The 14,891-nt window shown below is 40.4% G+C and overlaps 1 protein-coding gene across 1 annotated transcript in view; it reads right to left on the bottom strand.

Annotated features, from left to right (window-relative positions):
- The window catches only part of BMAL2 (basic helix-loop-helix ARNT like 2), a 99,889-nt gene that overhangs the window by 36,878 nt on the left and 48,120 nt on the right, over window positions 1-14,891 (bottom strand). Inside the window, exons 3-7 of the mRNA XM_070370055.1 lie at window positions 12,457-12,614; window positions 6,553-6,632; window positions 4,727-4,819; window positions 1,822-1,939; window positions 924-1,067 (exon numbers count right to left, since the gene is read on the bottom strand). Coding sequence (XP_070226156.1) covers window positions 924-1,067; window positions 1,822-1,939; window positions 4,727-4,819; window positions 6,553-6,632; window positions 12,457-12,614 — 593 coding nt within the window. The remainder of the gene's footprint in view (window positions 1-923; window positions 1,068-1,821; window positions 1,940-4,726; window positions 4,820-6,552; window positions 6,633-12,456; window positions 12,615-14,891) is intronic.

Genomic DNA, 14,891 nt, shown 5'->3' with positions numbered 1-14,891 from the left:
TGGTTATACTGGGCACTAGCCATGCACCATGACAAAGAGATGACTGAAATATTAGTACTGAATAAGTACATGTGGAAAATCTGCTTTCCTCAGAAGGAGATATAAACTAATTTGGCAATCCTTAAAAGACTTAGAAACCTTGCTAGTGTTAGCCTCTACTCAAGTTATAACTTGCATCAAACATCAAAGAGATTTCAGCTGTGTTGAGGTGGTTGCACTGGCCGCCATGTTTTCTCTCATATGGACTGCTGTGTAGATTAGGTGATTCATTTATAACTGGATCTATTCAACATGGAATTGATTCACCAGAGCCATAATTATTGGATAAATAAATGCTTTTGACCTCAGTATTTCCCTTGACCATTCAGTTCAGTTCAGTCGCTCAGTCGTGTGACTCTTTGCGACCCCATGGACTGCAGCATGCCAGGCCTCCCTGTCCATCACCAACTCCTGGAGTTTACCCAAACTCATGTCCATTGAGTCAGTGATGCCATCCAACCATCTCATCCTCTGTCATCCCCTTCTCCCACCTTCAATCTTTTGCAGCATCAGGGTCTTTTCCAGTGAGTCAGCTCTTTGCATCAGGTGGCCAAAGTATTGGAGTTTCAGCGTCAACATCAGTCCTTCTAATGAACATTCAGGACTGATTTCCTTTAGGATGGACTTATTGGATCTCCTTGCAGTCCAAAGGACTCTTAAGAGTCTTCTCTAACACCACAGTTCAAAAGCATCAATTCTTCAGTGCTCAGCTTTCTTTAAAGTCCAACTCTCAGATCCATACATGACTACTCAGATCCATACATGACTACTGGAAAAACCATAGCCTACCTTGACCATACAACTTATTTTTTTATGTAGAAAATATTAGGACATTAATTTTACATCCATGCCTCAAATCACTTGATATTTCAAAAAGATGATACCTTTCTTTTTTGAGTTGGGTAAGTATTCATGTTCTTCTTTGACAGAGATTTTGCAGCTCTTGATTCGACAGAAAAAAGATCGTCTTGAGCCAGAATACACATGACTCTTACTTGTGTGGAAATTACTGTGAACTTGCAAAGCAGCTTTCATAGTGCAAGGAGGCAAGAGAATAGGAAGAAAATGTTTTCAAATAAATTTAAAATGTATTTCCTCATGTGTTCTGGTCATCTATGGTTATTGACACCATTGTACAGCAAACCCCAAAGTGAAACACACCAAAAAATATATTATAATCACTTGCAATTTATCTTTATATTTTTCCCCAGGGGGGCAGATAGTAAAAATAACTTAAATGAAATAAAAGTTACATTTAAAAACTTAACTAAAATAGTATCAGTGGCATAAAACATCATTATTTTATATGATAAACAATTATTAGGCAATAAGCAGTTTCAGAGAAAAGAAGTATTTCTGGAAAAGACAGAGAATATGTATACTTCCCAAGAACAATTATACAAGGTCTTTCACATTGAGAAGACCTAACATATTTGAGAAAGAGAATTGTTATCCCTTAGCAAACAACTAAATAATAAAAAAACTCCAGCAATTTTTTTATCCCAAGTAACACTTTCCAATAAAGATTTTATTAGCATATGAAAGCTAGAGAATATGAAGTAATCACATTTTCCCAAAAGCATCTTCATATATTTGCTTTGATACATGAATTTTCTATATAGCGATATTTTTAAAACTGAGGTTGATGATTATAAAGTTATTAAATAATTCTCCCCTTGATAAAACTATAATTAGCTAACTTTTCAAGAAACTATATTGCTGTACTTTTAAGTAAGAATTATATTTCCATAAAATGATAAGAAGGCTGAAATGAGTACTTACCTTTGGCATCTATTAGCTTCTCTCTGGGTGAAATATCAGAGGAAGAAAGTTGTTCCTTTACTTTGGAAACATCTTTTGGATGTAAGAAGTCAAATAAGCTTTGTCCAATCAAACTAGCCTATTTATAAGGTAGAAGTTCATTTAAAATCAGTATCATGTTATTTCTATGTTTCCTCAAACAAACAAATGATACTGTTTCTTTGGTTAAAGTGGCTTTTTCTTAAGCTTGGATACATCAACTACACTGAGTGAAGTTACCTTAGTGTTAAAAGCAGAGCAAAACTTGCAGACAAGAAAAAGTACATAGACACAGACCCATAATTGGATACACACAAATCACATACACATACCTAATAACTAACCTTTTATTTAAACTTAATCATTGGTAAAAGTGGTAAAGAAAAAAAGAGTGGGCTTCCTGGGTAGCTCAGTTGGTAAAGAATCCACCTGCAATGCAGGAGACCCCAGTTTGATTCCTGGGTCAGGAAGATCTGCTGGAGAAGGGATAGGCTACCCACTCCAGTATTCTTGTACTTCCCTTGTGGCTCAGCTGGTAAAGAATTCACCTGCAATGAGGGAGACCTGGATTTGATCCCTGGGTTGGGAAGATCCCCTGGAAAAGGGAAAGGCTACCCACTCCAGTATTCTGGCCTGGAGAATTCCATGGACTGTATAGGCCATGGGATCACAATGAGTCAGACACTTTTCACTTTCACTTTCATTGGTAAAAGTAAAAACATTATATTACAGAATAATATAAAAGACACAGAATACCTATGATGTCATGATGTGACTCAGAAATTTACCATACGGCCTTAAAAAATTACCATACTATTGATAAACCAAACCCAACTTGGTACACCTCCTTCCTACTTGGCATTTCACTTCTCCCCACATGCAGAGCATTCCTTGGCCCATGACTTTGTTTGCATGGTCTCATCACCTGGAAATCACTATCTCTTCTCTATAAATTCAGTTCCCTGGCCAAGCTAGCCAATTGCCTTTTACTCCCTAACTTCCAAGATTCCCTCTCCAAACCTGAAATGTCTTCCTCCTCCTCTCTGCTCTAAACTAGCAGACATTCTACTTCACATGTGAAGCCCACAGTGATCGCTCTCTTCTGAATTTATTACCCAAGTAGACATTCCAATGGGAGGTAGAACAAATGGACCAGCTGGTCCAAGTGGCCTGGAGTGCTTGGCAGTTAGATCAGTATAGTTCAGTCACTCAGTCATGTCCAACTCTTTGAGACCCCAGAGACTACAGCCCACCAGGCTTCCCTGTCCATCACCAACTCCTGGAGCATGCTCAAACTCGTGTGCATTGAGTCGGTGATGCCATCCAACCATCTCATCCTCTGTTGTCCCCTTCTCCTCCTGCCTTCAGTCTTTCCCAGCATCAGGTCTTTTTCAATGAGTCAGTTCTTCACATCAGGTGGCCAAAGTATTGGAGTTTCAGCTTCAGCATCAGTCCTTCCAATGAATATTCAGGACTGATTTCCTTTAGGATGGAATGGTTGGATCTCCTTGCAATCAAGAGTCTTCTCCAACATCACAGCTCAAAAACATCAGTTATTCAGTGCTCAGCTTTCTTGATAGTCCAACTCTAACATCCATACATGACTACTAGAAAAACAATAGACTGATGTATAAATCAGATTGCTAGTTTCTTTCTTCTTTTTTTTTTAAGGCAGTTAGCTAGCTCTACTTAAAAAAAAAAAGCTAGCAATCTGATTTATACTTCAGTCTATTGTGTGATTGGCTAATATAAGTCTATGCCCAGAACTCTGCTTCAGAGCAAATTAGTTTTTTTTTTAATTGATGTATAGTTGATTTACAATGTTGTATCAGTCTCTGCTATACAGACAGATCAGATTTCTGAAGCTGAAAAGCTGAGGACAAGACCCTATACCACAGGAATCCCAAAGTCTTCCTGAGCAGTCAGTGAGTCTCATGGTCTCTGAAATGCAAAGTCAGTGTCCAGTGGGACCGGACTCTTTGTCACTAATTTGGAACTTAAGAGCTATCTTCAGTTGTCAAGTATCTTGGTGTGTACCTATGTGAGTGATGTTCTCTATTTCTAATTAGAAAATATAATAATCAAATCAGCTGCATGATTCCTTTGGTCTTCACTCCTTTTGTATGTAGGTTCCTACTATCTATTTCTTTTATTTAACTTATTATCTATGAATGCCTTCCATCTCTCCATATTTTCAAGTTTTGGGGAGAATATAGGCTGAGATTGATGAGAGTTATTTATGATCAAAGCTGTTATCTTTATATTATCTTATCTTATATTACATATTATAATATATACCTATTATATTATATTATTGTATTATATTTCTGTTTTAAAGGAGACCACATGTACTAGTTTATTCTCTCTGTTGGTTTCAATCCTATAGTTTTTGAGTAACTAGTTTAAATTAAATGGTGTTCAAAAATGAGACAAACCAATCACAGTGCTGGTTAAATAAAGGGTGTATTTCAAAATTTGTTGCCAGAGCCTACAGCCAAAGCTGTTTCACAATGCACATAGCTTAATAAATATTAATGCTCTCTCCTGGAGGAAACAGGCAAGGGTGACTAATATTTTTCCAACACTCAAATATGATATCTTATTTAATGTGTTTATATCCTGAAAAACAGGTATAATCATGATTTCCATTTTTTACATAGGAGGAAGCTGAGGTTCAAGAAAATGAAATAACTTACTTAAGGAAGTAAACACTCCTGCCAGTAACAAAAATTCATACTTTTTCCACATATCTTCCCATCTCTCTTGAAATTCTAACTCAGCAGAACCCAATCCCACAACCCAGGGGGAAGAAAGAGTTAAGAAGCTTCAATATATGTGTTATTTAAAAAAAATAAACATAATAAGAAATATCTTCAGTTTTGGATACCTGATCATAATTAAGTATTCTGGAGACCGATTTAGAAACGAAGAGAATTTTTCCTCTTTCACATCCAACCACAAATAGGAAGCCTTCTGCAGTCTAGGATTTAAAAATATAATACAAGGTGAATACGTTAAAAGATCTTGAGGGAAACGTGGTTCACTGATTTATGTAGGTATAGACATTAGATTTATTTTGCTCTTCTTGATGTATTAACCTATCCACAGTTTAAATTCTAATGAGCATTGTAAACAATTCAAAACCAAGTTAATTGGATTGTTAATGGGTAGAGTTTCTTTTGAAGGTGATGATAATGTTCTAAAATTGCATTGTGGGAGTTTCCTGGTGGTCCAGTGGCTAAGAGTCCATGCTTCCAATGCAGAGGGCCCAGGTTTGATCCCTAGTCTGGGAACTAGATCCCACATGCCACAAGTAAGACTTTTCACGCCTCAACTAAAGATTACATGTACCACAGCTAAGACCCGGTGCAGCCAAATAAATAAATATTTAAAATTTTTCTTTAAAAATGATAAAAGAGTTGCATTGTGATTATGATTGCATAACTGTGAATATACTAAAAACCATATGGTATGTAAATAATCTCAAAAAAAGGAGTTACACAAAAAATAAAAGATCTTCTGTCTCTCTCATACATATACATTCAGATTTTGAGAAAATTACTGTAGCAATAAAACTAAAGAGTGGTCGTAAGAGCTAGTAAAGTTAATTTTAAGAAATTTTCTCATTATATAAAAAGATTGATAACATCAAGTTGAACCCCAGTCGAAACTAATGTTTTTCATCTGGAAAGTCCAGGCATGCAATATTAAATTGAAATATTTCATAATATAAAAATTACCTGTGTCAAGTTCTATACTCATATAGAAACTCTGTAAACATATCAAAACACATCCATAACAGTTGCCTGTGGATGTGTTGAGATGGAAGGACTGTGCAGACTGGGATAAAGGAAGCATCAGGAATACTATATTTGAATTCAGCTGTTCAGATAAAAAAGGGTCTCTTAAAAAAATTCAAGGACAAATGTAAATAAAATCTTTCTGTTTAGTCATACAAAGGCATAAAGCCTAGTAGTAACAGCACAAGATCAAGACACATATTGCCTCCTGGGGGCAGAATAAGCCAATGACATGCTCATATTTTCCACATCAAATAAACCTCTAGACCAATGAATCTGATGCATTTGAAATGATGATGACAGAAATGGCAAAGCATTAACTAAAAATTCATTCAGTAAGCAGTGGCTGGCTCTGCAGAGGACAGGATCCTGAAGGAATTGAGTACAAGATAGATGGCTTTGAAGGAGGGGGTAATAGAGGGGCACAGAGCTTACAGTGTGCGAGGTGAGCATGTCAGGAAGCATAAGGAGCTTAGCGTTGAAGACTAGCTATGCTCTCTCTTTGGAATATGCCCATCCTCTGCCTCTACATTCATTAGCTCAAACTAACAAGACACGAGCTTCCCTGGTGCCTCAGATGGTAAAGAATCCGCCTGCAATGAGGGAGATCTGGGTTCCATCCCTGCATTGGGAAGATTCCCTGGAGGAGGGAATGGCAACCCACTCCAGTATTCTTGCCTGGAGAATTCCTTGGACAGAGGAGCCTGGCGGGCTATGGTCCAGGAGGTTGCAAAGAGTCGGATACAATGGACACAGTTACTTGTGATAACTTAAATTTTTATCTTAAAGGAAATTTGACATAATATATATTCCTGTACATTTACAATAGGAAGTGAACTGAAGAAAATCTTCCTCCTATTCAGACAAAAATGAAAGGACAATACAACTTAGACAAGCATATCTCTTTACTTACCTTAAGAATTAAGTGTCTGAGCTCATTATCATGAATGAATGAAGGTCTGTAATTATTTCCTGGGTAACAACTTGTCATACCTAAAAATAAAGAAGTCATATAGTTAACTGAAAATCAAGTAGAGATGGAAATATAGTAGATGCTCAGTGAATATTAGCAATTCTGGGGCTGCTATTGGTAATGACAAGGATGATGGTATTTTCTTTTCTAGCATACTCTAAGATCTCTTCTATAATTATTCTCTTTCTTTTTTGATACTCGATTACAATTTCCTGCTTTCAGATAAGTTCTTAGAGCTACTTATTCCTTTATACACAAATGTACAGATAGTAAAAGCTGTATATTGAAAAGAGATAAAAATGCAATATATTATCTATAACATTATAATAACACACAACAATATTCAAGACTCTGGTTATTTTATAATCTCTTAGCTTCCTAAAACTGATCATATGGTGATCTAGTGGTTAAGGGAATCTGCCTTGCAATGCAGGAGATGTGGGTTCAGTTCCTGGTTGGGGAACTAAGATCCCATATGCCTTGGAGCAACTAAGCCCACTTATGTGCTGCAACTACTGAAGCCTGAATGCTTGGAGTCTGTGTGCCACAACTAGAGAGTCCAAGCACAATACCAAAAGAGTGCACGTGAGGTAACAAAGATCCCGCATGCCACAACTAAGACCAGAGGTAGTCAAATAAGTAATAAAAAATACTCCTTTCAAAAAAAAAAAAACCACCTGATCATATGAATTATCCTGAATAGGAAGATTATTGAATTCTAAGCAAATTTTAAGGATTCATAGGATTTTCTATATGAACCTTTAAAGACCATATGGAGACTTCTGACAGTATACAAAATGTATGAAGTATAAATGAAATCATTCATTTCAAGCCCTTTCACAGAGTTCATCATGTTGAAAGGAAAGTCTCAAAAGCAACCAGAAGAGCTTGGAAAAGGGTAAGGAATGATCAGATCAGTTCAGTTAAGTTCAGTTGCTCAGTAGTGTCTGACTCTTTGCGACCCCAGAGACTGCAGCACACCAGGCTTCCCTGTCCATCACCAACTCCCAGAACTTGCTCAAACTCATGTCCATGGAGTCGCTGATGCCATCCAACCATCTCATCCTCTGTCATCCCCTTCTCTTCCCACCTTCAGTCTTTCCCAGCATCAGGGTCTTTTCCAATGAGTCAGTTCTTCACATCTGGTGGGCAAAGTATTGGAGTTTCAGCTTCAACATCAGTCTTTCCAATGAATATTCAGGACTGATTTCCTTTAGGATCGACTGGTTTGATCTCCTTATAGTCCAAGGGACTCTCAAGAGTCTTCTCCAACACCACAGTTCAAAAACATCAATTCTATGACACTCAACTTTCTTTATAATCTTTTATAATTTTCTTATAATCTTTCTTTATAATCTTTTTTTCCAGTAGCTGGGAAAACCATAGCTTTGACTAGACAGACCTTTGTTGGCCAAGTAATGTCTCTGCTTTTTAAAATGCTGTCTAGGTTTGTCATAGAGCAAGGAGCAAGAGCCTTTTAATTTCATGGCTGCAGTCACCATCTGCAGTGATTTTGGAGCCCCAAAAAATAAAGTCTCACGGTTTCTATTGTTTCCCCATCTATTTGCCATGAAGTGATGGGGCTGGATGCCATGATCTTAGTTTATTGAATGTTGAGTTTTAAGCCAGTTTTCTCACTCTCCTCTTTCACTTTCATCAAGAGGCTCTTCAGTTCCTCTTCATTTTCTGCCATAAGGGTGGTGTCATCTGTATATCTGAGGTTATTGATATTTCTCCCAGCAATCTTGATTCCAGCTTGTGCTACATCCAGCGCGATGATCAGGTCAAACCTAGGTAAAAGTTTGACCTGAGAGAAGTAAAGGAAGAACTAAAAGTAATACGTTTGTCTTGAGGACATCCACCAAGTCTTACAGGGAAAGCCCTCCATGGCCACAAGGGGGCGCAGAGGACTGTTCACCCAGCCCAGGTAACTCTAAGCAAGGGTGATTCAAAAGTAAATCAAATTTCCCTTCCTTATGCTTCCCAGTTTCCCTAAACAGCAACCCCTCCTAGGGACTTCAAAGAAAGATGTTTTTGCAAAAAAAAAAAAAAAAGATGGGGGTAACACTCTGATACAGGCTAACCATTAACTGGCCTTTGGATGAATTTACAGCCCAAACTCACCAATTACCTGGAGCTTCCCTGGTAGCTCAGATGGTAAGAAAGTGCCTGTAATGCAGGAGAAGCAGGTTTGAGCCCTGGGTTGGCAAGATCCCCCTGGAGAAGGAAATGGCAACCCACTCCAATATTCTTGCCTGGGAAACCCATGAACTGAGGAGCCTGGCGGGCTATAGTCCATGAGGTTGCAAAGAGTTGGACACAACTTAGCCACTAAATCATCAACACCAATTACCTAAGTGGTGGGGAAAGAACAAAACCAGAAAATAAAAAATCCTCATGGAATGATTTGGTAAATTCTTCTCAGATTGGCAGCATCCTTACAAGGCCTGACATAAGCAAAAGAAAGCTCTTTTGGAATCTACCTTCTAGGTAGCCCTCAACGAATCTCCCCACATGACTTCTTGTTATTATTATTATTGTTATCAGTCCCCAGGAGACTTGTAGGAGGGAATTGAGCAAAGGCTAAAGATGCAGACCTGAGTGCTCGGCTGGCACAGGAATAAATCAGTGTGAGCGAGGCAGTGACACTTGCAGGCTGGCTTGAAGCCAGGTTGGCAGAATTGTGCTGAGGTAACCTGGTCAGAGTCAGTCGGCCAGAGTGAGTGAGCCCCGGCTAAATAGATGAGTGAGGACGTGAGGACATGACAGTGAGGCAAAGACGGCAGTCAGTGTAGAGCCGAAGTTAGGGTGAAGTGAGCTAACAATGTATGGTGAACTAACAATGTATGGTGTGCGATTCTGTACTCCTGCCATCGGGCAGCGACAAATTTGATTCTCAGATTCTAGTGGCAAAAACAAATGCAGAACATGATGACTTACTTTTACTAAGTTCTTCATTGTCATTTATTGTCATTTTATTTTATTGTGTTCTTCATCGTCATTTGTCATTTTATTTTGTGTTCTTCATCATCATTGAAAATGACAATATGACAGTAATAATGACAATGATCATTATCATGATAAGGATAAATAAGGATCAATATGACAATAACAACTCTTCTTCTTCATCCTCGGACCACCACCTCCACCATTAAGAAACACTGTGCTCAAGGACGTCCCTGAGGACCTGCCTCAGGGAAAGGAAAGGCTACCCACTCCAGTATTCTTGCCTGAAGAATTCCATGGAGCCTGGTAGGCTACAGTCCATGGGGTTGCAAAGAGTCCAACATGGCTGAGAGACTAACATACACACACATGGAAATGTAGAACTGCTGGGACATACCAGTCTATGAGCATTTTCCCCTTAATTAATTGTGCTGTATTTTACAATGGATAGGGAAAGGGAATACTTGCCCTTTCCCCAGATAATTTGAGATGCACTGCTGTAGAATGTAGAGAAAAAAAAATCATTTCACATCCTCTGTCTTCAGAGTAATTATCTGTAGACCATCCACATGCAACCCTCTCATGGCATCTAGGCATTTTGGGGATGGAATTGGGGTACCCTCTGGCCAGAGCACTGGAATGAAGCCCCAGCTGCTCTATGTCATCTCATCCATGGGTAGCACTAAGGTCTGATGAGGATAAGACCATCTCATTTCAGTTTACAAGGACCAATGGTGAAATCTATGCTATGTTCCAAAGAACCCCATCTGGATTTAGACAGGGATTCCTCCTTACTGAGCTTGCCCTGCAGCACATCCCATGCATACTTCCACGTATCATTAATCACACTGGGTGTTAATAATCTCTCCCTGGGTCTATTCCTTATCCACCGCGCACCCCCCGCCCCCAGCACAGAGACCTTGCCTCCTTCATTTGCCTAACCCCAGCACAGAACAAGAACTCAGCTGATGCTCAGTGCATACGTATTGAATTAGGTTGCTGATTCATAGATTTTCCCTCAGGTCCTCCTCCCTCAGAACGCTGTGAATGTGAAAACTGTTGGATAATTTTAGGGTTGCAATCAAATGACCTCAGTTGAACCTGCTAATGTTCATTGCTAACAGATTTAAGAGAAATATTCACACAACTTATGCAAGGCCTAGTTGTGAATAAAAGAGAATCTTCTTTCACAATGGGCTGTTATGAACAAAAGACCACCAATCGTGCTCCCAGAAGGAGGCCTGCCAGGCAGTCCCCCAACCCCAGGCCTGCTGTGCATTCTGTACTGAAGGGATCGAGAGCTGTACTTGCTTTCCCCACAGCCTGCTCTCCAGATCTACTTGTGCTCGGCGGGAGTGCACAAGCCAGTTTTTTACCATCTGCAGAGATTTAAGGAAGGTGCTTTAAGGCACAACTTGCACAAACTACTATTAAATAGCCCTGTAATAGCTGTCTCTGGTTTTATGTCCTAATTTGTAGATGTCCCTTCCTCCTCCAATCTGAGTAGATCTGTCAGGATTTTTTGGTTCATTATGAAGTAAGATCCTCTTGGTCTGGGCTCCAGTTTGCACGTGGAATCCAGGTAACATCACTCTCCTCTAAGCCACTTTAAGTCAACTTTCAAAATCTGTGTTTTGGCCACAGAACTTCCTTCTCCCTGAAACAGACTGTCCTTTTCCTGGCATGCAGTTCAGGACAGAATCTAAATAAGACTGTTGCCTTTCCTTTGCTTATTCCTTTTTAATACTTTTTGAGCAAGATTTCACTATAATCTTTCAGATCTTTACAAAACCGAGCCTTCAGAGTCTCCTCTACAGTCTGCAGAAAACTCACCGCCCAGGTCTTCAGACTGTATCAAAATGAATTCATGTCACCAATATTCTTGTATCTAAAACCCCAGTCTATTTCCATCGTTCTGTCCCTCAAGTTGGACCGGGTTTGTTCCCAAACCAGATGTGATTTTAACTACACATGTACACAGAATGTTTATTACACTTTGATCTAAAATTCAAGTTCAGGGCTTCCCTGGCTCAGTGGTAATCCACCTGCCAATGCAGGAGACATGAGTTCGATCCCTGACCCAGGAAGATCCCCCATGCCACAGAGCTGCCAAGCCCGTGCACCACAACTGTTGAGCCTGTGCTCTAGAGCCTGGGAGCCACAACTACAGAGCCCATGTGCCACAGCTACCGCAAGCCTCGTGCTCTCAACAAGAGAAGCCTCCTCAGTGAGAAACCTGCTCACCACAGCTAGAGAAAAGCCCACACAGCAACAAAGACCCAGCATGGCCAAAAATACACAAATAAGTAAATAAAATTATTTTTTTGAGTTCGAAGTCAGAAATGATCATGCATACCTCAATCCTCATCAGCTGAGGACCTCCTTCACCCAATATGTAAGACTATCTTGGTTTATGTGAGACTATATTAGTAAGTGGAGACACTAATAGTAAGGCATGATGCATTTTCAGGTACTACTTACAAGTCTGAATGAAGTTTTAAGAGACATTGATGAGTTTAAAGAGTTTTTCTTTTCTAATAATGGAAATCTGACAATAACTTTAAATTATCATAACTAAATATTTCAGAACTTCTAAACTAGGTATGCATGACAAGTATCATCACCTTAATATTATACCTGGGAAGACAAGTAAAAATGTAAAGACTTTTCAAATTCACAGAGTAAACCTAAGATGAAGAGTTCAGTGAAACCAACTTTTCTGACATCCAAGTTAGTATTTTCTCCACCTATGGAATATGGATGAGCATCAAAATGAATATCCATGAAGCTGAAAGACACATTTGTATAAAATCTCAGTAGCCTAAAACAACAAACCAGGGACCTCAATTACAGGGGAGACTTTACAAACCCGAGTGTGGAGGCCGTCTTCCAACTCACCTTTTAAAGATCTCAAGTGTTGAACAGCCAGTCTTAAAACTGTCAGTTTGTCCAGTTTCCGGGCCATGGGACTGCACTGAGGGATCATCGTAGACAGTTTTCCAATCAGGTTGTTCATTTTATCTCTCCTCCGCTTTTCAGTTTGGCTATGAGCTTCTCTAAGAAGGAGAAAGCGCCTCTGTTATATTTAACATTCAGCAGACACTCAGGGACCCCAGGGGCACTAGCAGGAGCATGGGTGGGGCCGGCAAGCTCCCGCTGTTCGTCCTCCTGACTTTGACCCTGCAGATGGCATTCAGGGATGAGGCAGGACGGGCTGCGACAGGAGTGGCGTTGTTCACACTGTTTTTACCAGCCTCCACCTCCTGCCCCTACCCCCATTGCACTACCCTTGCTCCTTCCCTTCTGATCTTAGTCCCTGAAATCTGCAAGTAATAAGATTTCCCACCCTAGTATTCTTGCCTGGAGAATCCCAAGGACAGAGGAGCCTGGCAAGCTATGGCCCACAGGGTCGCATGACTGAAGTTGGACATAGGATCGAACACGACTGAAGTGACTTAGCACATGAGAGGTGAGGTGGATTTCTTTTGTCCACTTCCCTCTTAGAGGAAGAGATATGCGTGTATGCGTGTGCGCACAGTTATGCCTAACTCTTTGTGCCCCCATGGACTGTAGCCCGCTGGGCTCCTCTGTCCATGGGATTTCCCAGGCAAGAATACTAGAGTGGGTTGCCATGCCTTCTGCAGGGATCTTCCCAACCGGAGGATCAAACCTGAGTCTCCTGCATCTCCTGCGTTGGCAGGCAAACTCTTTACCACTGCACCACCCAGGAAGCCCCTGAGAAAGAGATGTGTTGCCTTCTATTCAAAGCTAACTTCTCTGGTCTTCCCTTGAACAGTAACCAGCATCTTGAGCTCATTCTCTTTCACAACTCCTTCTACGGGTCAATAAATGGGCTCAAATCTCTTCCCTTTAGGGGGAAAATTTTTTTTTCCCTAAATCTAGAGATTTTTTCCCCCTTCCCTCTTCCCTCCTTGGCCAGCTTCCTGAGGCTGTCATCTCACTCAACCTTCCACTTCCCAGGCGTCTCTCCATCTATTAAAGCAACCTCCCACAGCCCCCACTCCACTAAAACTACTCTAGCAGAAGTCATCCGCATCTTATGCAACCCCAGCTGTTCCCTGCCTTACACTGGACACTGATGGCATTTTTCAGTCTTCGTTGGCTTCTGCTCCTCCATCCTCCCGCCTCAGCTCTTCCTCTGTCCTTCAGTACTGGTACCCTGAGATCCCTTACTTGGCACTACTCGTTCTTCCCCCTATAGCTTCACCCTGAGAGACCCCATTCTCTCAGAAGGCTTTACAGCAACTCATAAGCTACTTAACCATTTAATCCCTATCTCACTCATATCTCATCCAATTCCAGAACTTTAGAACTAGAAGGATGTACATCAGTGATTCAAAGCACCCTAAAACTCAACAAATCCCAAACTGAATGTGTTCTTTGCAACTGGCCTCATTTTAATTCTTCCTCTGCCAGCCCTGATTACTCCTTTTCCTTTTATAAGGCTTATCTTGATTGGTGACACCACTGGACTCATGCTAGACCCTTTATCCTTCTTCACCTGGAAGAACCAGATAGTCACAAACTCCTATAAATTCTTGTTTTAAAATTATCTCTTAAAGGTGTCTTTTGCTTCTCTCCATCCACCTGTTACTGTCTTAGTGTTAGTCATTCAGTTGTGTCCAAGTCTTCGTGACCCCATGGACTGTAGCCTGCCAGGCTCCTCTGCTCATGGAATTCTCCAGGCAAGAATACAGAAATGGGTAGCCATTTCCTTATCCAGGGGATCTTCCTGACCCAGGGATCAAACCCATGTCTTCTGCACTGGCAGATGGATTATTTACAACTGTGCCACTTGGGAAGCTCCATGATACTCATTGCACAACCCCTAAAAGCCTTTGAATTGATATTACTGCTTCTTCAAGTATCTTCCTTATCTACTCTATCCTACCCATGACTTCCAGAATTATTGTTTTAAAATAAAATCATCTAATCCCATTGCATAAGGGATGCTAGCATGCATTTTCACTGCCAAAGAGGAAAGTCCAGACTCCCTAATGACATCCCAGTGTTCTCATGACCTGGCTCATGCCTTCATCTCTGGTTTCACCTCTCCATTCCTTCGCCCTACAGGTCTGGGTGTTGTAGAGCAGCAGTGCCAGATAACTTTCTATCCTCCAACACATGAAGTCAGCTCCCATGTCCTCTATGTCTTGCACTCTTCTAGGATTAGAATGTCCTTCCTCCTATATTCCTGGAAAAAAATCCTAGTCCCTCTTCAAAACCCAGGTGACTTATTCCTCTGGGAATCTCTCTTTAACATCCCTCTCAAAGCCACCTCAGTACTTTGTTTCGTCAAATATACCACTACC

This window comes from Bos mutus, chromosome 5 (genome assembly GCF_027580195.1).
Source record: "Bos mutus isolate GX-2022 chromosome 5, NWIPB_WYAK_1.1, whole genome shotgun sequence".
NCBI lineage: Eukaryota > Metazoa > Chordata > Mammalia > Artiodactyla > Bovidae > Bos > Bos mutus.
The sequence above is the reverse complement of the archived record's forward strand: the minus strand, read 5'-3'. Positions and strand labels throughout refer to the sequence as shown.